Here is a 23668-nt window from a genome sequence, read left to right on the forward strand (position 1 = left end):
TTAATAGAAATCTATTTTAAAATAAATTTACCTGTTTGACAATGACTTTGAATTTGAACATAGGGATGTATCAGCAGCTCCGAAACAGATATTCTTTGTTTAGGATTTCTTATTAAACAGCGCTGCAAATGAAAAAAAGAAGAATGCTTTGCCTATAAACTAAGAATTTTCCTAAGAATTAACAGTGAGGATATTTAAAAGACCCTGTAGATGCACATCAGAACTTCTTACTGCCAAACTACATACTCAGAAAGACTCAACTCAAAATACAATAACAGATTAACCTAATTGCCTTCATTAGCAATTATCTTCAGAGTAAAGTTTGGTATCCTGTTTTACTCAAGCAACAATGTCAGAAGAGGTGAAGACCAAAACCCACAACGTCCTTTTATTCTGCATGACACAAAATAACACTGAGATTTGAAAATTAAGGGGATAAGCGTTTCTGGATTTCAGTTTGTTACCTGCTGAGCAACACAATTAGGGTTCGAATAAAAGCATAAGCCAAGTTTTAAAAGCAGGCAAATATGCAGGGTGAGGGAAAGGGATGGCAAGTACAAAAGCTGCTGTATTTACTTTGGGTTGTTCAGCCGAAGGGGTTAAGCCAGACTACTTTACGTATTTACTTTTTTATTTGCTACTGAGCTGAAAACAGACTTTTACTATGGAAGCTATATGAAGTAGCTCTAGCTTCATTAAGTCTTCTTTTGGAATAAGGCCTGTTACTACAAGTAGTAGTGAGCATTTATTTGTGAAAAAGGTTTCTCAAGCACAACTCATTCAGTTTAAGAAAGTATCCTTTAAATAAAGAAGTTGCCATTACTTGAATCAAAATTAATCTTAAGGTACAGTTACCTTTAGCACGTCTTGAAGATCCTTCTCAGCAATATCTGGAAATTCTATTTCATAGCTAGGATCAACGATAGCATGCAGTTTATTAATTGGATTTGTTATATGTTGAAATGGAGTCCTTCCATATGTCATGCAGTACAAAATGCATCCCAATGACCACACATCACTTTTGGGACTTATCTAATATAAAAACAAAAAAATTAAGATTACTCCTCACTTAAGGAACTGTACCTTCAGTCAATTTATCATATAATTGCACAGTTATTTCACTTAACAGGATATCTATTTTGCATTGAATAACAGATCTTAGTAACTATCACACAAAAATCACCAAGACAGCATGCCATTATTTACTAAGACAGTGATGTGGCTTCATTCAGTAATACTCCATAAGAAAGTTATTTTTATTAGTTATCTTTGAAAATCAACTTATTTAAATAACTAACTTAAAATAAAATTAAAAGTAGTCCTTAACAAGTTGAACAGCAGGATTCTAATTTCACATTTATAAGTAAATACAAATAAAAGCATACTAAATTAATTCAATCCAGAAACCAGTGAGACATCACAGCTATGTCCCCAAAGTGGGAAGCCATAGTTTCAGCTCCTCTGGGTTTAAAGGAATCAGATCTAGATTTCAAACACCACACCTGGGCTGTTCCTTTCAGGAGTTTCCGCTTCTCCTGTTGAAATTAAAGCACTAAGAAAAGCATATACAGTTGGAGGAGTGGGGGAGAGGAGGGAGGTGGGGAAAGAGGCACACAGACAGCCTGACTCCCAGCACAATGGTTAGATTTTTGCTTAGATGAGCTGAGCTCCAGAACAAGTCTGTACTTTGCATACAATTTTTAAAAATGTAAAGGTAAAACTTCTAAAGGTAAAACGTGTCAGCCTTAACAAAAGAAATCCATCTATAAAACATGCTATTCTGTGTTTAGAAAGACAAGATTGTGTTTCACTACATTTTAATACTTCCATTCAACTGTTAAAAAGTCACAATCTTTGAGCGTGTATATGCACGCACATATGATTATGGATTATTTTTTTAATACCTTTCCACAAAGCTATGAACCCCTTAACTGAAGTTTGACTGCCAATGTGAAATTGCTTTCCTTCAGCACTTTCCTCATCATTCACATTCCGTTGCCCCAGTGAAATTATAAAAAGCTCTACAATACATGGTACTCTGTAGCATAGAAAAATCAATAGGATACACAGAATTCATCCATGTGTTCCCTAGAATACTAGAGTTTATTATATCATCTTTTAAAATACCTTATTAGGTATCACTCATTTCTTGCAAAACCTGCCTCTCACTTAAATGAGTTAAAAAATGCTATAATGATACAAGCATCATCATATCTTGTTGTTTAAGCAAACACACTAACAATGGTTTATACCAGAAAGCAAATTTTATTCCCTTCAGAAAAAAAGATACGCCCAAGCCTGTGCATCAGTTTTGCTTTCAATTTTATTCATTAATTCAGCACTTACATTTTTCTAAACACCATCTGCAAAATGCTTTTAGGTAATTGAGAGGAATAAACTTAACCTTCAATCTCTGCCCACCATCATCATGGCACAATGGATTTCCTTGTGTTCTAGTTTCAGTGGAAGATTGAGAAAACTAAGTCTTACGATATATGCCTGAATTCCTTTCTTCTTAACATGAAGGGAATAGGAGAAAAAAAAGATCATGTTACCTTAGATCGAGATTTCCCGTTTTCTCCATAGGAAGACATATCTTTTATTGCTTCGGGTGGCATATAATTCATCGTGCCAACCTAGCCATAAAAATGTAAAAGTATTCCTTTAAGTGAAGCATGCACTTGATTTAACTCACTTGATAAAGAGTTAGATTTTTATCTCAAAGCACTGAAAAGCGTCTTGAAAATTTGTTTTTATTAAGGCCGAAGGCCATTATTATAATGTTTATGTGTATATATGTTCATATATATGTTATAATGTTATTTGTTTATATACATATAAAACCATTCAGCATAAAATTTCAGTATTCACTGAAGTTATTACATTAATCAACATAATCAGCAAGTACTGTAGTACTTTACAGAAAAGCGTACATCCATTTTCCAGAAGTATTTTACCTGAGAATCTTTAATGATGCTTGTCACATCTGGTTGCATTTGGTTTGCAATGCCAAAGTCAATTAGTTTTAACATTCCATCAACTATCAGAAAGTTTGCTGGTTTCAGATCACTGTGAATAATGCCTGCAAAATAAGAGTTTAAAGTCAATCCAGGTTTAGTCAATCCAAGCTACTACCGAAGTATGGGGTGTTTATTGCTTAATTCGCATAACCCTTGCACAGAGAGAAGGTGCAGATCAGCTTTACCTGGCCAAAACCAAATTATTCTTTGCAGATTTCATAAAAGTATTTCCATTTCTTTTTAAACAGTCAAGACTTGCATGAGTTTATCGTTTGAATTATTACTTATTCAAATCTGCAGGCACCCCAAAATAGCTCCAAGATACTTGAGTTGCATAGTTTCTCTCAGTTAGGGATAAGCCCTCTAGCTGTATGTGCACACTTCCATACTGAACTGTTGTTCTGGATCATTTCAATGGCCTGTCCACTCCTGTGGCTTTCTCTTAAAGAATTAGCTAAGCAGGTATTTAAAGAATTATATTGCTTAATCTGATGTTTTCTGCCTCCTGACCTCAAAGGTACCATTCGTGAAGGATTACATGACTGACCTCTCACAAACCCTACTGACATGATTTATTATGAATTTCAGTTATTACCCATTAAACCAACCAATCCATCTTTATATTTTGTAAAATTGTTTCAAAGACACTTCACGTAGTATGTAGCCTGTGTTTTAGTAGATTTTGCTGTCTTTATATTATTGAAGATTCTAGTGTTCTTGTGCTGTGAAGAGGTAATGCTCTCTGCTATATGTACAGGTCTCCACTTTTTTTTTTCTTAAATAGGAGAAGGATCCAAATCTGCTCTCCCCTTTGCATTATACAGCCAAACAGAATACAGATGCATGCACTTCAATTACGTAGGTAAAGATGAAAGGAAGGCCTGAAGAACTATAAGGAAAAAGCTGAAACACTATGTCAAAGCAAAGACCAGAGAGCTGTGTAAAAGCTGCCTATTAATGTCAAAGTTTCTTTAGAGAGGATAAGGAGCTGAAATTTGAGTCTAATGGAGAACAAGAAGTATTGGGAGTATACACCATAGTCTAATACAGAAAAGATTATTTTCTGGCTGTTGCAAGGAAATAGAAAGCATTATACAACCGTGATCCTTGGAGATCCCTTTGAGTTAGAAAAGTAAGTCTACCTCTGCATCAAGATTTACTCGTCTTTTATTTCACTGAAACTTTTTTCACCATACAGTAAATACCTGTCTTTGAAGATCACTAGGCTGACACCAAAACTAAGAGCAGTACCACCTCCAAAATTTAAACACATTCATGTTACTTCTGCCATATAACCTATACAAATACCTAGAATTATTTAAGAGTACCATATTCATGGATTGTGTGAACAGCTTCCAGCATATTTTTCCAATAGCTCTTTCGTTCCAGTGGATCAATGTTTTTTTTCTTTTTGAGCCAGCTATTGAGATCAATATTTCCACACTCCATTACCATGTAGATATGCTGATCAGTAATTTCACTAAAAATAAATAAATATACTTATGTTAAAATTCAAGGCAACTTCTTTATATCAAAAGATACTGGTGTAATAAAATTCATGTTTACTCACTAGCCATAAAGGCGGATGATCTTATCACTATGTTGCTGCAGTTTACTCAAATGAGCAATTTCATTCTTATAGCTCTCAACAGTCTGTTGATCAGCTTCCTCTAGATTCACATATTTGACAGCAAACAGCTGCTTCTTCTCATTCAGTACTTGAAACACCTGCAAAACAATATCAGTTAATAACTTCATGCAATCCTAATTTTGATTTACTATGGTCCTTCACCTCACCACAGCCAGAATTTCAAAGAAAAGGGGTACCTTTTCAAAAGGAAGAAGCAACATGAAATTTACAAAGCTCACACAAGTCAGCATGAAGAAAAATCAAGAACGAAGCCACCAGTTACAACAGAAACAACCCTCTATCAGAAACCATCTTGGTACCACATTATATTTCACTAGATGTGTTTGATCACAAGTCTGAACTGTTCCTAAAATAAAGAAGGCAAAATAACACCTCCCACAGATATAAGGGTTTGACCTGCCACTGCACACCCATTTCATCACACCAAGATGATTTGGAGGTTAGACCACATGGCACATGAGAAGAGGCTAAGAGCACTGAGTCTGTTCAGTCTTAAGATGAAAAGGCTACAGGGAATCTTATTGCTGTCTTCAGCTACTTAAAGGGAAGGTATGAAGACGACTCCTCTTGAACCATTGAAGTATGAGAGGCAACAGGCATAACTAACAACAAGGAAAATTCCAATTAGATATCAGGTAACTTTTTTCATCATCATGTAGTCAAACAGGGGGACAGGCTGTCCAGAGAGGCTATGAAATCTCCATCCTTAATGATACTCAAAACTCGACTGCAAGAGACCATGAGGAACCTGCTCTGTTTTGGCCTTGCTTTAAGCAGACCATTGGACCAAGGGACATGCAGAGGCCCCTTCCATCCTACCTCATTCTACGATTGTATGCTGTCAACACAGGAGGTTTTTCTTCCTGGAGGTCCCTGCTGACTGGAAGCTAGCCAATGTTATTCTAATTTACAAGAAGGACATGAGGGAAGACCCAGGAAACTACAGACCTGTTAGTCAAACCTCAGTTCCTGGAAAAATTACGGAGGAGAATATCATACTAGGTACTATTGAAAGGCATTTAAAGAATAATGCAATCATCAGGCACAGTCAACATGGGTTCACAAAGGGAAAGTCCTATTTAACCAATTGATATCTTTCTATAAGGTCACCTGTCTAGTGGATGAAGGGAAGACAGTGGATGTAGTTTTTCCTGGATTTTAGTAAGTCTTTTGATACTGTCCCTCACAGCATCCTTCTGGACAAGTTGTCCAACTGTGGGATGACCAGGTTCACAGTACACTGGATGAAGAACTGGCTGAAGGGCAGAGCTCCGAGGGTTGTAGTGAATGGGGCTACAACTGGCTGGTGACCGGTCACCAGTGGTGTTCCTCAGGGTTCAGTTCTAGAGCCAGTCCTGTTCAGTATATTATCAATGATCTGGATGCAGGAGTTGAATGCACCATAAGCAAGTTTGCTGATGATACCAAACTGGGAGGTGCTATTGACTCTCTTGAGGGACAAGATGCCTTGCAGAGGGATCTAGATAGATTGCAGCATTGGACAATCATCAATGGCATGAAATTTAACAAGAACAAATGCTGGATTCTGCACCTGGGACAGAGTAACACCAGGCACAAGTATAAATTGGGAGAGGAGTGGCTGGAGAGCAGCCCTGCAGAAGGGGATCTGAGGATGCTGGTTAACAGCAGGCTCAATACAAGTCAGCAGTGTGCCCTGGCAGCCAAGAGGGCAGACCGCATCCTGGGGTGCATCAAACACAGCGTAACCAGCCAGTCAAAGGAGGTGATTGTCCCACTGTATTTAGCGTTGGTGCAGCCTTACCATAAGTACTGTGTGCAGTTCTGGGCCCCACATTTTAAGAAGGATGTGAAAAGCTGGTGAAAGGGAGGAATGTCCTGCGAGGAGCAGCCAAGGCCTTTGGGCTTGTCCAGTTTGGAGAAAAGGAGGCTGAGGGGCAACCTCATTGCTCTCTACAGCTTCCTGAGGAGGGGACGTGGAGAGGGAGGTGCTGAGCTCTTCTCCCTGGTATCCAGGGATAGGACGCGTGGGAATGGTTCAGAGCTGTGCCAGGGGAGGTTTAGACCGAACATTAGGAAGTGTTTCTTTACCGAGAGGGTGGTCAAACCCTGGCACAGGGTTCCTAGAGAGGTGGTCGATGTCCCAAGCCTGTCAGTGTTTAAGAGGCATTTGGACAACGCCCTTAACATGCTTTAACTTTTGGTCAGCCCTTGAATTGGTCAGGCAGATGATCATTGTAGGTCCCTTCCAACTGAAATATCTTATTCTATTCTGTTATTCTTTTCATTTTATTACTCTCTGGATTAACATAATTGTGTAAGATATGCAACATTTAAAACCAATTTCCCATCTCTTATGACACACCCGGACTGTTTCTTCTATCATTAGAAAACACACAGCTTGATTGCTCAGTACCACTTTGGTTCTGTCAGCTCCTGCATATGCAAACATGAAACCAAAATAAAAAGTAGGCACAAAGGGTCATAAATATAAGCCAAGTCTAAATAAATATTATTAAATAAGTGTGTTTAAATATTTGAAATCTAGACATACACAGATTTTTGAACAAAGTTCTATTCCTATTTTCTGTGACTATTTACTGGATTGTAAGATACCTGAAAACCAATGAAGCATACATGCTGTTGACAGTACTTGTCACTTTTTAAGATGACACCTCTGCACCCCTCAGTTTTGCGGAAGAAGAAGCCTATTTTAAGTGAGCATGGTAATTGCAACATGAGAGCTTGAGCACATTCCATTCAATTAAGCTACTGATGAAATCTATAGTTTCACAACTATCAAATATTTTTAATTTAAAAAATTGAAAAGCTACAAAACAAAGTCAATCTTAAGTACCATCTCAGGCATTTAAGGCCTGTTCAGGGAAGTCCATGCATTTAAAACAAAACACCAGGGGATTTAATGGATTGAACTTAAGCATAAGATTAGAGACACTCAGTTCTAAAACCAGCTCTAACTAAGCTTTCCGGGCAATTTTTGGCAAGTGAAAAGGATACTTTAAAAAAATAGTTTTACATAGAAATGCTATCATTTAAGTATCAATTTATATTTCACTGCATGCCTCATTAACTAAAAGTAACCATTTCACTTTCCATGTGCTGCTGACTAAGTACTACATAGAATGTTACTAAGGATTGATTAATTAATTAGTGTGTGCATGTATCAAGTTTCCCTTACACAAACTCTTAGGCTGTCCCTGTGACTAGTAACAGTCTTCACAGACAGAAGCATACAGGTGAAGCAGAGGTGTGGGAGACAGAAGAAAGCAGACAGAAGAGAAATTTAACTCATGCAAAACTGCTTATGTTGGTTTTGTTATAATTCTTTATCTTCTGAACAAGAAATTTTGCCAAAGCTGTTTCTCAAGCTCCTATGACCCCATTTTTCCTTATAAAAAGCAGCTCACTCACCACTTCAGTCATACTTACACTCCACTTCCCACACAAATTACAGAAGACTTCAGTAGTAAGGGATGGTCTGTCCACTTCAGGAACATTCAACCAACCTTACAAGCCATGTGTTTCCCAACAATGTAATCACACTGCCCTAAACAATAGCCTCTCACATTAAGACGTACAGCAATACTGCAGCATACCTCTTTATAACAGAACAGCTGATTTTATTAGGAATTTTAATACTTATTCCACCATAGAAATTGTTATCTTCAAGAGCATACACAATCTACCTTCAGGCCTTCATGCAGAAACCAAAAGGAAGTGGGCTCCCACCATTGTTTACTGATTTAAGTGATATTTTTAGATGCCCGTGAGAGTTAGGCGATCACTTTTTCCTATTTCTTTAACTTCTGCTCAGTGTTCCGACCACATCTGTTCAGAGTTTCTGTTCACTGTTTATTCTTTACTTCAGCACCCCGGCCTTTATCTACCTAATGTTTTTACTTTATTTGTCCACAAAAATGAACACTAGTGTGTTTAACATCCTGTAATAATTGAAGCATCATTTTCATAATAAGACATTAATTCAGTTATTATTGCTGGCTATCTGAAGACGCAGATAAAACAGCATCGTACCAAATCTAATCTGTGCACTATGTTTCTTCTGCATCCATGAGGGATGAAGTCTAAACGTAGCATTAAAACAACAAATTTCTTGATTCTTTGGGTCGCTCTTCTCACACTGTCACTTTTCTTCACAGTTTGTACATGTTAGTACTCGGCACTCCGTATTAGATGACTTCACCATGTATGTTTACAATACAACTCCTACTGTGTAAATGAGTGACTCTCTCAAAGGACAAAAGAGCATCTTACCTTACTTGAGCCTCCACTACCTATTTGCTTTAATATTGTATAAACTCTTCCTTTGATGGCAAGACATTCATGTGAAGGTATAGAAGCTGGAACCTGTGTACATACAGAAAAAGTTAAGAAAATAACAGCAGAACGTGGTAGACCTCTACTTTTTATTAAGTTAATATGCTTTAAGTTGTCTCGGTCTTTCTGAACAAGATAAAGTACAGTAAAGCTAAACTTCAAATATGTTTTTCTTGAAAGCTAAAGATCCCCATAACAAAAGTATCTGTATAATGATCATCACTTGGCATGTCACATCCTTGAACTCTTACAAAAGATACCAATGCTCTTCACATTGGAAATCAAGAACAGGGTGTTCTCTAATAAGGCTTCTCAGCTCATTAGAGACACCTCTCTCTTTACAGATAATGTTGGAAACTAGACTAAGAGACTTCCAGTCACAGCATGCAACTAAGAGCTGTACTCAAATCACCTGATTTGAAGCTAACTACTAGCTAGCAGGCTTCAGTGCTGTGAAGCTGCAACAGCCTGTATTGCCCGTACCAAGCTGTAGAACAGCCACAAATTTTAAATATTAATCCTCTTGTAGGAAGCCTAAACCTATCCCCCAATTCTATCTACAACTGGGAAGATTCCTAGCTGAATGTGCAACCCATCTAAGGTAATCCATTTTTACATGATTTCAGGCCACTACAAACGCATCAAAATTTGTGAAATCTAACAAAATGGAGAAGGAATGTAATGCTTCATTCTTTTACCTCCCTCAGACTCTTATGGTTTCTAACACACACTGCTTCTCTTTCTGGGTACTCCGCTGTAGTGCGTAGTACCACTACAGAAGCATAGCAAAACAAAAATAGTGACTCTAGTTCTTGCCTCTGTCATGAAGCAGGATCTGAAAAAGCTTAGATTTCAGACATAAAGGCTTCAGGATTTTGACACAACTGAACTGATTTTTCAAGAGGTGACTTATTTTACCTAAACTCAGACATACATATGAATGAACAGTTATTTTGAGAATAAGCAATACAGACTATTTTGCATTACTCATCCAGAAAGATGAACAGCAACTGTAGATTAAAAATATATATATTCAACCTAAAGGAGTCTTCAATGAAAATATGTACTGAAAGATGGCAGAAAACACCCTAAAATTGTTACCTGCAAGCCAACTTGATTTTGAAATGGAGTTGCTGGAGTATGTGGTACGAAATATGGGAGCTGGCTGTAGGGAGTAGAAATTTGACTTCCTGGTAGAAAGTTGTTCTTTACAACTGGCGTTCTGAAACTGAAGGAAGTTATGAACAATATCGGCATTTAGAATAATCTTTAAAAAAAATACAGCTAACAACAAAGTTGAAATCCTCAGTCCTTCTTGCAAGTTAAACCCCATTGTCTAGCAAAAGCCCAAGCCTCTGCTACATTCAATAATCAGCATTAAGATCACTTCAACTTCTTGTCTTAGAAGTCCTTTAGAAGTACAATTAAACTATAACATACTGTTTTAAGTAAGATTTCATAAGTAACTAATTAAATCCCCATCTTCAGATACTAGCTGGCACTCCCCACAAACTGGAAAAATGAAAGCACCATATAACTAGAAGAGCTGACCATAAGACAGCAACATAGTCTGAGCCACAGTTAGTTTTCTTTAGCTTATTGTTCTTTATTCAAGACCTTTTTAGTGAAGAGAGACTTTTTTTCCTTTTTAAGTGGGGTATTGAGACAAACAACTTCAAGTCAATCATGAGAGGTTTTTTTGGGAGCTTTAGCTAGACTGTATATGAATGGAAAGATCACGTATTTAAGAAAACTAAAGATTGCAAGAAATCTTGTGGTTTTTGATTTGTTCCCTTGATGTGTCTACCATATATTTAGTTATATTACCAAATATACTTTCCCCCCCTCCCAGTATTTACAGAAATTGATGTTAAGATCAGAACTGGAAAAGAATTTATATACCTAGGACTTTTTTGTAGAAAATAAAATGACAAAAGTTTGAAAAAAACAGTCAAAACCAGTCAAAAACATGGTTCTCACTGAACACAAAAAGCACTCAACAATTCTGCGTATTTACTGTGCCATACATACTGTGTGTAATGAGAATTTAATTTTTTAAAAATTTCCATGTTATCCATGTTTGAAAGAAGCAAGAACAGAATCTATTCAAGGACCACTTTTATCAAGTTCCATCATGAGATTATGTGCTTCATTCACTACATATATTCTAAATTCTACAGCTACACAGACATAGGCCTTACCAACAGGGACAGTGCTTACTTATCATACAGCCTTGACCTATATGATTCATCCTAAAGACTTATCAAAATAGTAAGTAATCATATAATTAGAAAGACTTATCAACATATGCACTGGGGTTTATGCCTAATTTAAGATTGCATGGATAAACAAATGCTAGCATTTCCTAACTTGAGTGCTTGGTTCTGCAAGCCTCTCGATTCCTTACGCTTTTTTTTTTTTTAAAAAACCCACAGGCACTTGCATCATGGAAACCACACTTATCGATCTAAAAAGCCTGTCAGCCACAAAAAACAAGGCATCCGAAAGTGTCGTGTAGCAGGGATCAGAGAAAGAGGTAAGTGCTGTAATAAGGACTTATTGATTTGATGGTGTACTTCCAAATGCTGAAAAGCTGACAGGGAAGAAAAAGTTCCCTAAATGCAATCTGAAACTTCAAGTCAGGCACTTGACAATAAGTGTTGAAAGCACTCGGAAATCTTGTTTGCTATCTGAACAGAAAAGCTTAAGAAACCCTGTTAAAAACTGCTGAAAGTCTTTCAAGAGATCGACTACTGTTCATGAGGTACAGCTCAAAGAAGTGGCTTACCAGTCCATATAGTCATTATATGTGGTGCTTGGTGTTCCACAAACATGCAATGGATCACTTTTCTTAGAAACAGCATCTGGTGGTGATAGACCTCTTGAAACAGGATGACCAGATTGTTCAAGGCTCGATTGTTTTCCCTACAGAGGGCAAAGCAAGATACTATTGCACACAAGAAACCACAATTAAGAACACAAAAATCACTTTTTTGACATGTGAAAGCTGCTGCAGGAAGAAAACCGCTACATATTCCTGTTACTTTACCTCTCTATAGCAGCTTTTCTGTGTCGCTTCTTGAATTGGCCATTTTTTTCTGGAGTTGACACAGTTCAGTTTAATCTGATCCAACTGCTTTCTATAGCTTTCACCAGAACTAGATTGTTGCTGCTGACTTTCCAGACTCCTTGGCTCTGGTATCTTCAGCTTCTGATGCTGGACTTTTTCTGGAAAAAAAAAAAAAAAATCAGAGTATTAAGACGACTTGATATTTAGTATTTGACACAGTTTCTGGCAGATTTATCTCACAGTTTCTAGAAGAATTTTACCTCGCTTTCTATATCACAATAAATCAACAAATCAACACGGTTGACTTACTGGAATCAGGCATTAAAAGGCATTAATGTAATCTTCAGGATTCGTATTCAGTTCAGTGTAGTAACATGACAACTTTCTTCAAAATTTGAGGATACTACTGTAACAGTAGTAGAGATACAACTATTTCCTTCAACACACAAAAAGATCATATTCATCATTTGTACTACAACATAACTGGGACACTGAGCAGGTTTATAAAGCATTTAAGATAAGCTTATTGCAACATTTCAAATTAGAAGTCTATTGTCTGTGATAATAGGCAGCCTATTAATGTAATGACTGAAGCCAGAGGCATAAAGGGACAAGGCATGCTCCATCTCATAGTTCCTTTTGCAGAGGTAATAGGACATTGAATTGGTGGAAGATTGCAGGGCATGCTGCAAATAACACAGCCTAAGAGTGTTCCTTCACGTGCTCATTCAGTTTTGTTTTCAAATGACTAGAAAGCAGTATCCCATGCTAAGCAGAAGTTGAGCGCAATTCAGCTACTGAAGGACTGAGCTACTACAACCAGCGTCTACTCTGGCAGGCACAAACAGTGAAAGTATGACCTGAAACCCAAACTGATCCCAATGCAAGTCAATGGGAAAGGTTTTGCTGGGGGGTTGAGGGGACACTGAAGTTGAAAAATCACCATTTTTCAAATTAAATATTTTTCTTACAATAGATAGGTATGTATATAATCCTAAATCCAACTCTTGCAATATTATTAGACATTTTCACTTAATTTCTTCAGCAGGATCAGCAATCAGAAAGCCAACTAGATTTCTGATGAAATACAGAAGTGGCAAGTAAAAGATTAGTACGGGTATCCCATATTCCACTGTGTTGGTGTGAAGTCGTCAGTAGTAACCTTCTAAATTTTACCAGCCCTGAAATACTTGCTATAAATCTGAGTTGTTTATAACATTTCCCAGAAAGACCACAATGTAAGGTGGTCTCACATCACCCCTATTTCTATGTCATGAGGTGACTTCATATGATAGTCAAACTCCATGTATTAGATAAATAGTTAATTAGAGCTTAGGTTATTTCTGGAATACACCAAAAATGTCTGTTTCTAAAATAAGTTAAAAATCATTCCCCAAAAGTATGTTAATAATGCAATAAGAATCTCAGCCATTCAAATGATAGAAAAACTTAAGATTCCTTAAAAATAGAATTTCTAAAAATTAGACAGAAGCATCATCATGTGCTATCTTTACAGAAAAATCAAGGAGCACAAGGAACAATACAGTTAATGCTGAAACACCATGTTTAAAGCAAGAGCATTTACAGTAATCAAAAGAGTAACAGTGCATTTGATTGACACTGAAATTTATTAAGTCTCTGAAGAGTACACATTTATTTAGTACAGGTGTCATTCACATGATCCCTGCAGTACAAGTTCATACAATTGGATTACACTGAGTATACGGAAAGAACAGTGAAAAAAAATTTTTTTTTTGCAGGACGTAGGAAAAAAGGGGCAAACAACAATTTGCCTTTTGACAAAGTTTTCATACTTTTGGGAAATCTCATAAGAAAATAACTATGACATTAAAAAAGCTTATTTATTTTATACTTTGCCCAAAATTAAGATGCGTACATATGCTGTGGTAAAACTCAGGTGAGGAAAACACTATATTACAACAAGTTAAGAAAGGCCTAAAGTGTCATAAATTTAAGACATTTTAGAAGTAAATGTCCATGAGGCAGTGAAGCTGACCAAAGACAATAGGTACTTAACAGACGAAACCAAGAAAAAGACAAGAGAAGCCTGACCAAAGCAGAAACAAATAATTCAGATACATGAACAACCCTAACAGGATAAATAGTCTCTGATATGTAAACAGCAGCAGAAAAAGCTACCTAGAGTTTCATGTACTAATGGGTAAACTGGATAGAAAGCAGAGTGCTGAAAGCAACGGATGACACAGAGGTTCTGCATTCAGAGAGAATTGCGGGAGCTTTGCACTTTTTTTCCAAGTGAGAAGTGTCATGGTCTCACCTTTTTAAGCTTCCTTCAGCCAAAACAATCTCAGATTAAACTTCAACAAAAGAAATTAGAGCTATGGCATCTATAGGGTAAGCTAGGAGCATATACAAGGAAAGTCACAGGAGAAGCAACCTACTATAATTTGAGTCTGTCTCAAAAAAATCTGAACAGACTACCCCTCAAGAACATTATAATCCTTAGTCTGAATTTCCCTCAGCCAACATCCACCTTTTTTTTTCCTCGTATAAACTAGCACTATTATCTGATACTCTGGCAACATTTTTCTACACTCAGGCTGGCAAGTCTTAATCTGAAGCCTTGCACTGTTGCTATGTCAATACCTATTTATGTTATGTGTATTGTAAGAGCTAAGGACATAATGAATTCGCACTATACATTGGCATTTTACTTCAAGCCCGGCACTCTACGCTTTTGGACAGTGTTGCAGTGGGGATTTTTGTGGGTTTTCGTCTTTGGTGCAGTTTTCTGTTTGACTGTGGGTTTTTTTACTACTTTCACAGGTACCATTCAAAAGCCAAATTTTAGTTAAATGTTCCTCAATTCCAAGCAGACCAACTTTTTCACTTTTTGAAGAATATTTTATTTAGCAATGCATTTTTTTTTTAAATAAAGAACAGTAAATTTTCAATACTTATTCCATTTCAAACTACTAAAACATCACATATTAATAGTTACCTTCTCTTTTCATTGCAAGACTTGTATCCATTTTGGGTTTGAGAGTTACAGTTGAATTGGTAGCTGTTTCTAAGCTGTTCTCATCCAACATCTGCAACTGTAAAGAATTTTTTTCTTGCAAGGACTAAAACAAACAAAAAAACTCAAAAAGCATCATAAAAAGAATCAAAGCAGATCCCTAGCATAGTGTCCAAAAGACATTTCCTTATGGTAATTAAATGACCGACAGACCACAAAGCAAATATGCTTCAGAGAACAATGCAGGGTATACAGACAAGTATTACTGATACTGTTTTTAAAATCCATCAACACTCTGAATTTCCATCATACCGTTTCTATAAGAAAGACCTAAATGCTTTCTGTTCTTGAATTTTCTTTTACAGGCTAGGGACACAGGACACGAAAATGCAAGGCATAGCTCAAAGTTAATGTCTATCAAAAGCCATAATTGACAGTTCCATAGAGCACTTGATGAACTCAGTTAAATGGACTTCATTGAATAGTGTACTTCCCATGATAAAACTCATCACTACAGCTGAAAGAGCTCCTGTAGTCAAGATGAAATGTTTATCCCCTCTTCATAAATCATATGACAGATTTTTAACACCCCCTATTTCTCCCATCAGCTGTATTGTTCAGAGAAAGCTCTTAATACCTGATTATGCATAACAATTTTAAAATTTAAAAGCCACAATGAACATTTCTATTCACAACTGATTACTTAACATAAAGAAATCCTACCTTAACACTTTTTTTAAGAAAGAAATATTATTTTCCTTTCTGATACCATAGGATAGCCAGGTAGAGTTCCTTATATCTGTTTTTAAAAGATTTAAGTTACCTGCAAGTCTGCCAGGTCATATGAATCACCCCCAGTAGATTTTGGTTCTGATGGTAGAAAAGGTGCAATGAAGCCTATACATTTGGAGCCGGATATTTGCCTGTTGAAATAACATTGTTAATTACATCACATGCCAACATATAATGCAGTGATTGCCTTTTGTGAACCAAATGAAAAAGACAGTTGTGTGAAGACTTTTGGATAGAAGTTTCAAATATACAGAAAAGCACGTCCACTCTGACAGACAAGTAGGAAACAATAAAAAAAAAAAATCTGTAACAATGCCACCACCATCCTATGAAATGGAGACACAACTTAATTGGTTGTCTTCCATAGAAAACAGTAATAAGCTACACCTAGGATCCTAAAACCCAATGGTGTGTTCCAAAGTAAATTTTGAAATAGTTACAGAACAATACTATTATGTGAAATACCTTATCCCACTACTTTCACAGATTCAGAATATTGGGCTTTAACTAACTTCTGAGAGGCTAAGTATGCAGTTTTTACTCTTTGGTTACAGATTTCTTCCCAAAGTTCCCATTTCTGCATGAACTTAATCATAAAGCAACAAGAGAGGAAGAAAGTTAGCATAACAGACTTGATTGGGGAGAAGGGAGCAAAGCTTTCTCCTCTGTTTTGTTTCATGCTACGCTACAGTCAGGTAACATAGCAAAATGCTATTTTAGTTGGCAGATTCTTCCACTGCTGAGCAGTAATTCACAATAAAATGAGCATAACCACTTTCTTAATATATTGGTTATCATATGGATTATGTTAAAAGTGAGGATTTAAAAATCTTTTGGAAATTGCAAGACTGCCTTATATCTAATTTTAGAAACTGGAACATACAAATGTAAATTTCTTTTGAACAAAATTTATTTTTGCCTTAGTCTCCATTTCTTTTGAGCCTATTGATTAGCCAGAACAAGAAATTTATCTTTGCATACTCTCATACAAAGAATCTGAGTAGTAAGATAGGAAATAGGTTATTGCAATACCTATTGCAATTATAATGACTATTTGTCAATAATCTTTAGATCAATTTTAATATTCTTAACATCTGACATTTCCACTATCCAGTAAAAACACTGTTGAAAAGGAGTGTTAAAATCTGTTGTGCTGTAAAGCCAATAACCATACCTCTTCATAACACTAGCTGTAAGTGGGACATCTGTCATCTTCACATCATCACCAGCATCAGTTACTAGTTTAACAGGAACCCTCCCAAAGGAGCAGGCCTAAAAGCAAATTGAAAGTTATCAGATGTGTAAAGCAGAATGAAGAGTTTAAAGATTTCGAAGCAAAATGTTACATGTTCTACCTGGTTAGATTTGTTTAGTGGTCTTAATGGATTGTGGTAATTAACTAGAGCATCAAGTTCCTGTGACTTTTCCTCCCTGAAGGCAAGGAGAAAAAAAAAAAAAGAAAACAAAACACAACATGTTTGGTTTTGGTTTAAATGATGTTTTAAAAAAATTAAATAAGAAATCAAGCCATTACCCAAGCGAAAGTCTGGTAACAGTAGAAGAATTTTCACTAGAATCATTCTTTTTTATGCTTCTGTGATTTCCAACTATGCTCTGAAGTCCAGACTCTTGTGTACTTGATACTGTAGGTAAATTAGTTAGAATTATTCAGATAATACTGCCGATTATATTTGTTTCAAAAGAAATGTTCTTTCATAAGTGAAATTTAAGAATACATATATTTGCAGTAATCTAGTATCAATGACATATATCACTATTTTCTACTGATCTAAACAGATATTCTATATAATTATGTGAGATATGATAATTCAGATGAAAAAAGAAAAAACCCAAACACAGACTTACAACCAGAAGGAGCTTTCCAGGATAAGCACAAAATGGCCTGTAACAATTGTTAAATATATAAGCTACTTGTTTTCTACACAGCTGAAGTTGTAAACTATGTTTAAACACATAAAAGAAAGATTCAAGATGTCCAAAGACTAACAATTTAACTTCTAATTGAAAAACCTCACTGTTAATCTTACCCTATATGCAGAAGGAAGAATACAAGCACTAAAACCACCAGTTTAAATAGTATCTTGGGGGAGGGAGGAAGAAACCCGTGCTTTCAGAGAAAGATGATTTTCCAAATCTACGTGCTGAGAATAAACCTCCACTCCAAAACAGCATCATCCGAAGCATGCTTCCAAAGCTTGCTCCACAAGGACTCCTCAGGAGATTTAAAACTGCTTACATTTAGATTCTTTTGTTGTTTATTCCAGTTATTTATCAGCACACGTGATTAGGACACCCACACCTAAATAACTATAATAAATCCTAAATTAAGTGTCAAAACCCAGCTTGTTTCAGAGGTAGTATCTCAAAGGTACAACTGTCAAAGGTACAACAGACAATTCTTACAAACTCCCTACCACTGCAGAGACCCAAGGTATTGATAATATCCCTGACCTCTCCTGTTCTGCTCCTGTTGAACACTTGATTTGGGGCTCCGACTTCATTTTTGTGGTTTTTCATTTTTATACAACATTTCTGTGCTACCTCAGTTATGTTTCTGTAGATCCATCTGGATTTAAAGCATTTAATGGGTGCCTGCAATTGCAAAAGCATGCAGCCTTTTCAGTTCTAGCAAAAATTATAAAAAAGTAGCAATCGCAACATAAATAAGTAAATCTTTCACATGCATACCTTCTCCTTCAGGTTTTTCAGTACAATTTCTGGAAGGCTGCATACTAAATCCCTAGAACTACCTACTGTGTCAGAGGTAGAAGACAGGAATCAGGACACCAGGATTATCCATCATCAACTAAGCACTTGTTTTTCTCCCTCAGATTCTCCTTCCCCCTCTTAGAAAGTGGGGCACTTTAAATACAGACAGTTTTAGTCACTGAAACACTAAGAAGCTTCCCAATTTCAGTTACTAAACGTGGTTTTCATACTGACAAATCCTAGGCTGAAAGAAATTTCAAAGTTACCTCCAAACCTCCTAACGGTTAGGCCACAGCCACATTCCCTTCTAGAGCCAACTCTACTAACCAGCTGAAGAATTTACTAGCTCAGACCTTTTGCTGGTCCCTCCACCTCACTGCCCTGCCAACTCGGCACTTACGAGAGTAATCCCTAATTCATATCAGGTAAATTCAACTGAATTAGACTAAGCAATTAGTTGGGTTAAATTAAACCAATTGATTTCACTGATAGCAAATTTGAGAGTGCTCTTATAAACTGTACGCTACTGCCAGGTCAGGGAAGATCAAGGCAGGCAATAGCAAACACCTCATTCACCAGCCCCACCTTAATCCAGGAGAGAATCTTGCTCAGTTATTGAAGATCAGGCAAGAGTTATATGAAGTTGTACATTAGTCTTAAAATGAAATGTCAACTCCTAGTCACATTCTTAATGAGCTTTGTGAAAATAAAGTATATATTTCAGATATAAAAAGTACAGTAAGCAGAACCAGAAATCAAGTTATTTGAAAAGTCATTCTAGAACCTCAAAACCACAAATGAACAGCTCAGAACAACATGGTCATCATCCAAACTATTTTTGCCTAGAGGTGAAGGCAAGGTCATTTCTCAGAGATGAAAAAATTACCATGAGAAGTCAGAATACACTAATGCAAATACATCAATGCTTTAGTAACTGCTCATGAACACATTGTGTTCATGTGTTACAATATAGGAAAGGTAGCTTTTCTATATTGTAAAGGTAGCTGTTCATTTAGGGAGCATTGTGGAGTACCAGCTATTTTAAGAGCCTTCAGATACACACTAACCTCTTAAATTCAGTTATTTTCCTTACAAACCCTTTCTAAAATTGAAATTAATATCTGATTATTCAGATAGAAAGATCTCTTCCACTATACAAGATATACTTTTTTAAAAGACAATCAGACACCAAGGAACATGTATTTAAAAGAAAAAAGACAACTAAGACACTATATAATATGATCTCCTACATCACATCGGCTTTGTTTTCCATCAGTATAGGAAATTATTCACTTGACCAATATACAGAAGAATTCATGGCTATCCACAGCCTCTCAAGAAATCACAATTTAAGGACTTTTTTATATACCATTTCTCTTAACATTGTAAAATTCTGGATCAGTTCATTAAAATAAACTTGATTTTTATTTTGAATCCTCCCATGTACCCCTTCTACCTTCCACCAGCAGAAGCCAGACTTCTGGCAGGTGAACACTGCAGTATTAGCTATTTCTAGTCCTTAATTTTTTATAAGCTACTTATGCCAATAGACCAAACTACTCAGTTAAATAAAATAAGACACATGCCCCAATGTATAATGTAGTTCTGAGGTTTTGTTTACATAACACTGACATTGAACACAGTTTTGAATTAGCAGTTTACTAATCCAGAACCATCACCACCTCACACACACATCCCACACGTTTTCCTTTTTTCCGTATACACAGAAAGATTTTTTTTGCCCAAGCTTACCACTGACGGTCACATTCAGTTGCTGATCTATGATACTTTTATTCCTTCACAGTCTGAGACAGCCTATCTGCCTCATACTACCCATGACTACAATTGGACTTTATGATCTTAACAGTCTTTCCCGACCTAAATGATTCTAAAACGATTCTATGACCTATATTTAAGTACTAAATTATTTCTTCCCAACTAAACATGTTTGATTGCACCTGGTATGTCAAATACTTTGGATTGCTATGCATGAATGAAAAAGGGGAAAAAGGAATTAAACCAAAGGCTTCTAGACTTGCTGCACAGTTTTTGTATTTGCATCACTACACTACAACTGCATATAACTCTTGTCAAAAGCTTTCTGAACAATCTTTTGAAGCTGTGAAGAAATGCATTTACATATACAGCATTCCTGTTTTTGAATAAAAAGCTTTCAAAAGCAACTCTTTAAATGGACACATGAAAGAGACAAGACTTAAATGCCTATACATTAAAACAGTCTCTATTGCTCCAGAAGGACCACACAAATGCACTTAAAGCCAAGTTCAGTGATTTAGGCCTGAGTTTGAGATATTTCAAGTCTAGTGTTACTTGCCTTTTAAACTTCTATCTTCAAATAGCTGAATTAATACTTCGCATTTTTCAAATACCTAATGCTACAAGTTCATATAAATGAAATAATGAATGAGCCTACTCTTCCCCCAAAGCTCACTGCTTCCTAAATGGCAGACAGGTTTTTGCCATGTATTCTCTCATAGGTATTCCCTTAGCTTTGCAGCAAGTAAAGCCAATAATAGACAGAAATTGTACAATCCATGACGGATATTCCACAGGATATTCTCCTGTGGCACAGTACATCAGCTGTGGCACTTACAATGTCTACATCCGATTAATGGTAAACAGAATAGGACAAAAAATAAAAAGTTTATTAAAAAAATCAATACCATAACTGAATATTATTGCAAGTGTTGCCAAATGTTTGGGTCTTTTCCCCCCAACTAGTGTTTCACACAAAGGTTGATTCAACAGGAGCCAGCCAAATCTCAAACCACATTCCTGAAAGCATATCCCTAAAGAAATGAAATCAGACCTATTTTGCACTAATTCCGTCCTTACACAAAGCAAAAACATGGAAGCGTTAGACACCACTCTTGGAAGAGTTAGTTACATGCACTTCAATATTTAAGTTGAACCGTGTTTTTCACTCAGTTCCACTCCAAACAAATTTATCGCTTGAAAACTTCATGAGGTTAACTGTTCCCTTACTGAAGTTATATACCCAGCATCCAGTATCAGTTATGTTTTATGATACAGCCAAGCACTTCAGTTTTGTACTGATAAATAACATGAGTTTTGTCCATTTGTAAAATAAATATAAAGTTGAAATGGATTATTTTTCCTAGATTTGACTTCACTGATACGACTGCCAGAACTTCACCAGCCTGTCACAAGATACACCTCAAAGTAAGCTATCTGTACAGTTTAGTCTGTATGTTTCAGTTCTAATTCTTCTCTACCACCAGTAGCTCTTATTTCACACTTTCAGCTCTAAGTCTCTATTACAAAGCGCAAATACCTAATGACAGTCAGAGGAACTCTGCAGAATTAGAGAATCTGCCATCCTATGGCTCCTGCAAACTATATTTGCTGCATTGAAGATGGAACTGAATATTGAAGGAATAAGACTGATAATATAGGTAAATATTTATTGTTTATTAGACAATAGCAGATTATGAGTTTGTATCTAAAAGGGACAAACATTAGAAAGGTATTTTTCAGTCTAGAATCACAACATGCATAAACTCAACGAACATTCTAAGAAATTACAATTACCTGCTAAGTTCTCCTTCTCTTCATCTGAAAGCAACTGCCTTTTTTGTGCATGAAAGTTTCGTAGAGCAGTTTCCAACATTTCTAGTGGAACAGCAGAGCACTCCACAGCTTTCTGAAGGAGCTGCTTACACTTCTTCATGTTTCCTAAATAGTAAGGAACACAGAGTTAGAAATCAAGGAAACAGAAAACAGAAAACAATTACACTGGGGCAACATGGTCTTTTTTTAAAGATGCAATTACATCCATGCTGTCTTATATTCACTTTGCATCATTCTCTGAAGCCATTGTTCATTAGGCACCTCCCCCCTTAGATATCCACTTTAAAGATACTGCCTGGAACTAGTTACAAGTGAATCACGTAAGTCAATTTTTCACATGAAGTAGAACCCCAAGTCACAAAATACACTTTACAAACTCACAGAACTGCATTCTCAGTATTTGTTTAGTGTTATGGGAACTGTAAGGAAATACAACACAAATTCTAAAATCCATTTTTTTCTGTAGTATCAGCAAGGAAAGACAACCTTTATGGACTTCCATTTCGATCTGACCAGATACAAACTTTATTACATATGCATTATAAAACACCTTTAATGCTCTTAGTAGAAATCAACGTTAAAACCAGCTGTTGTTAAATCAAACATCACTACTCCAGAAAGCACTACAGTTAAGAAAAGACGAGTGAAAAGGAAGGATATTGTTTCATTACAGTTTTACACATTACTAAATGCCATAAACAGAGATTGAAGAGAACTGGGGGGAAAGAGGGCATGTTTTAACAAAACATATCGAAATCAATCAATTTACATATATAGGCGTGTACACATACAGCTATTAAAAAAACCATAAGAGTCAAATAAGGAAAGAAGTGTACTGCAACCAAAAGTCTTTTTCTTGGTTTAGAGAGCATCAGGGCAAAATGATGCCATGTCTTGTTACAGCTGTTGATGCCCTTTAAGTCCCAAATGCCCTTCTTCAGTTCCAAAGCAGCAAAATGGAAACCACTTTGTTCTTATAGGTGCCACATACATATCTAATTACGTATTTCTTATACTATATAATAGCATTTTTCAGGGCTCCATGTCGTCTCCAGCACTCAAAACTCCACTGATAACTGAAGTTAGATGTCAGCGTCACCGGCAGTTCAGACTGGGTGGGGTGGGGTGTATACATGAGGAACTTATGCTTAAGTAACCTATTCTAAGAATAGTAAATGGTGATGTTGGACACTGAAGCAAGGAAACACCAAAACAAGATTGGCTATGATTTCATTTTAATCTATTTTGTGCATAGTTGTCATGACTTGTTTTTTAACCATATAATCAAATACTATTTGTCTCCCAAATCCTTAGCAAGTGGATAGGCTTAGTATTTCTTTTTAAGAATCCTTAACCAGCATTCTACCTCCGGCTATATTTAGTAACCACACATTGCTTCAACAAGACCTGCTACTCAAAATTAAAAGTAATTCCTCCTAGTATTAATTGCCTCATTG

At 36.3% G+C, this 23668-nt stretch overlaps 1 protein-coding gene across 8 annotated transcripts in view; it reads right to left on the bottom strand.

Moving 5' to 3' along the window:
- The window catches only part of TTK (TTK protein kinase), a 46079-nt gene that overhangs the window by 5503 nt on the left and 16908 nt on the right, over positions 1–23668 (bottom strand). For 6 of the 8 annotated variants that reach the window (XM_087775370.1, XM_087775368.1, XM_087775373.1 and 3 more), the window contains exons 6-21: positions 22173–22316; positions 17404–17512; positions 17225–17300; positions 17044–17141; positions 15901–16000; positions 15060–15183; positions 12056–12234; positions 11795–11931; positions 10108–10234; positions 8944–9036; positions 4591–4748; positions 4349–4500; positions 2958–3082; positions 2556–2636; positions 856–1032; positions 32–122 (exon numbers count right to left, since the gene is read on the bottom strand). In XM_087775370.1, coding sequence (XP_087631496.1) covers positions 32–122; positions 856–1032; positions 2556–2636; positions 2958–3082; positions 4349–4500; positions 4591–4748; positions 8944–9036; positions 10108–10234; positions 11795–11931; positions 12056–12234; positions 15060–15183; positions 15901–16000; positions 17044–17141; positions 17225–17300; positions 17404–17512; positions 22173–22316 — 1971 coding nt within the window. The remainder of the gene's footprint in view (positions 1–31; positions 123–855; positions 1033–2555; positions 2637–2957; positions 3083–4348; positions 4501–4590; positions 4749–8943; positions 9037–10107; positions 10235–11794; positions 11932–12055; positions 12235–15059; positions 15184–15900; positions 16001–17043; positions 17142–17224; positions 17301–17403; positions 17513–22172; positions 22317–23668) is intronic. The other 2 variants (XM_087775375.1, XM_087775374.1) reach the window with 2 other exon arrangements.

This window comes from Nipponia nippon, unplaced genomic scaffold (assembly GCF_047370975.1).
Source record: "Nipponia nippon isolate SJK-2023a ecotype South Korea unplaced genomic scaffold, ASM4737097v1 scaffold_4, whole genome shotgun sequence".
NCBI classification, from domain to species: Eukaryota; Metazoa; Chordata; class Aves; order Pelecaniformes; family Threskiornithidae; genus Nipponia; species Nipponia nippon.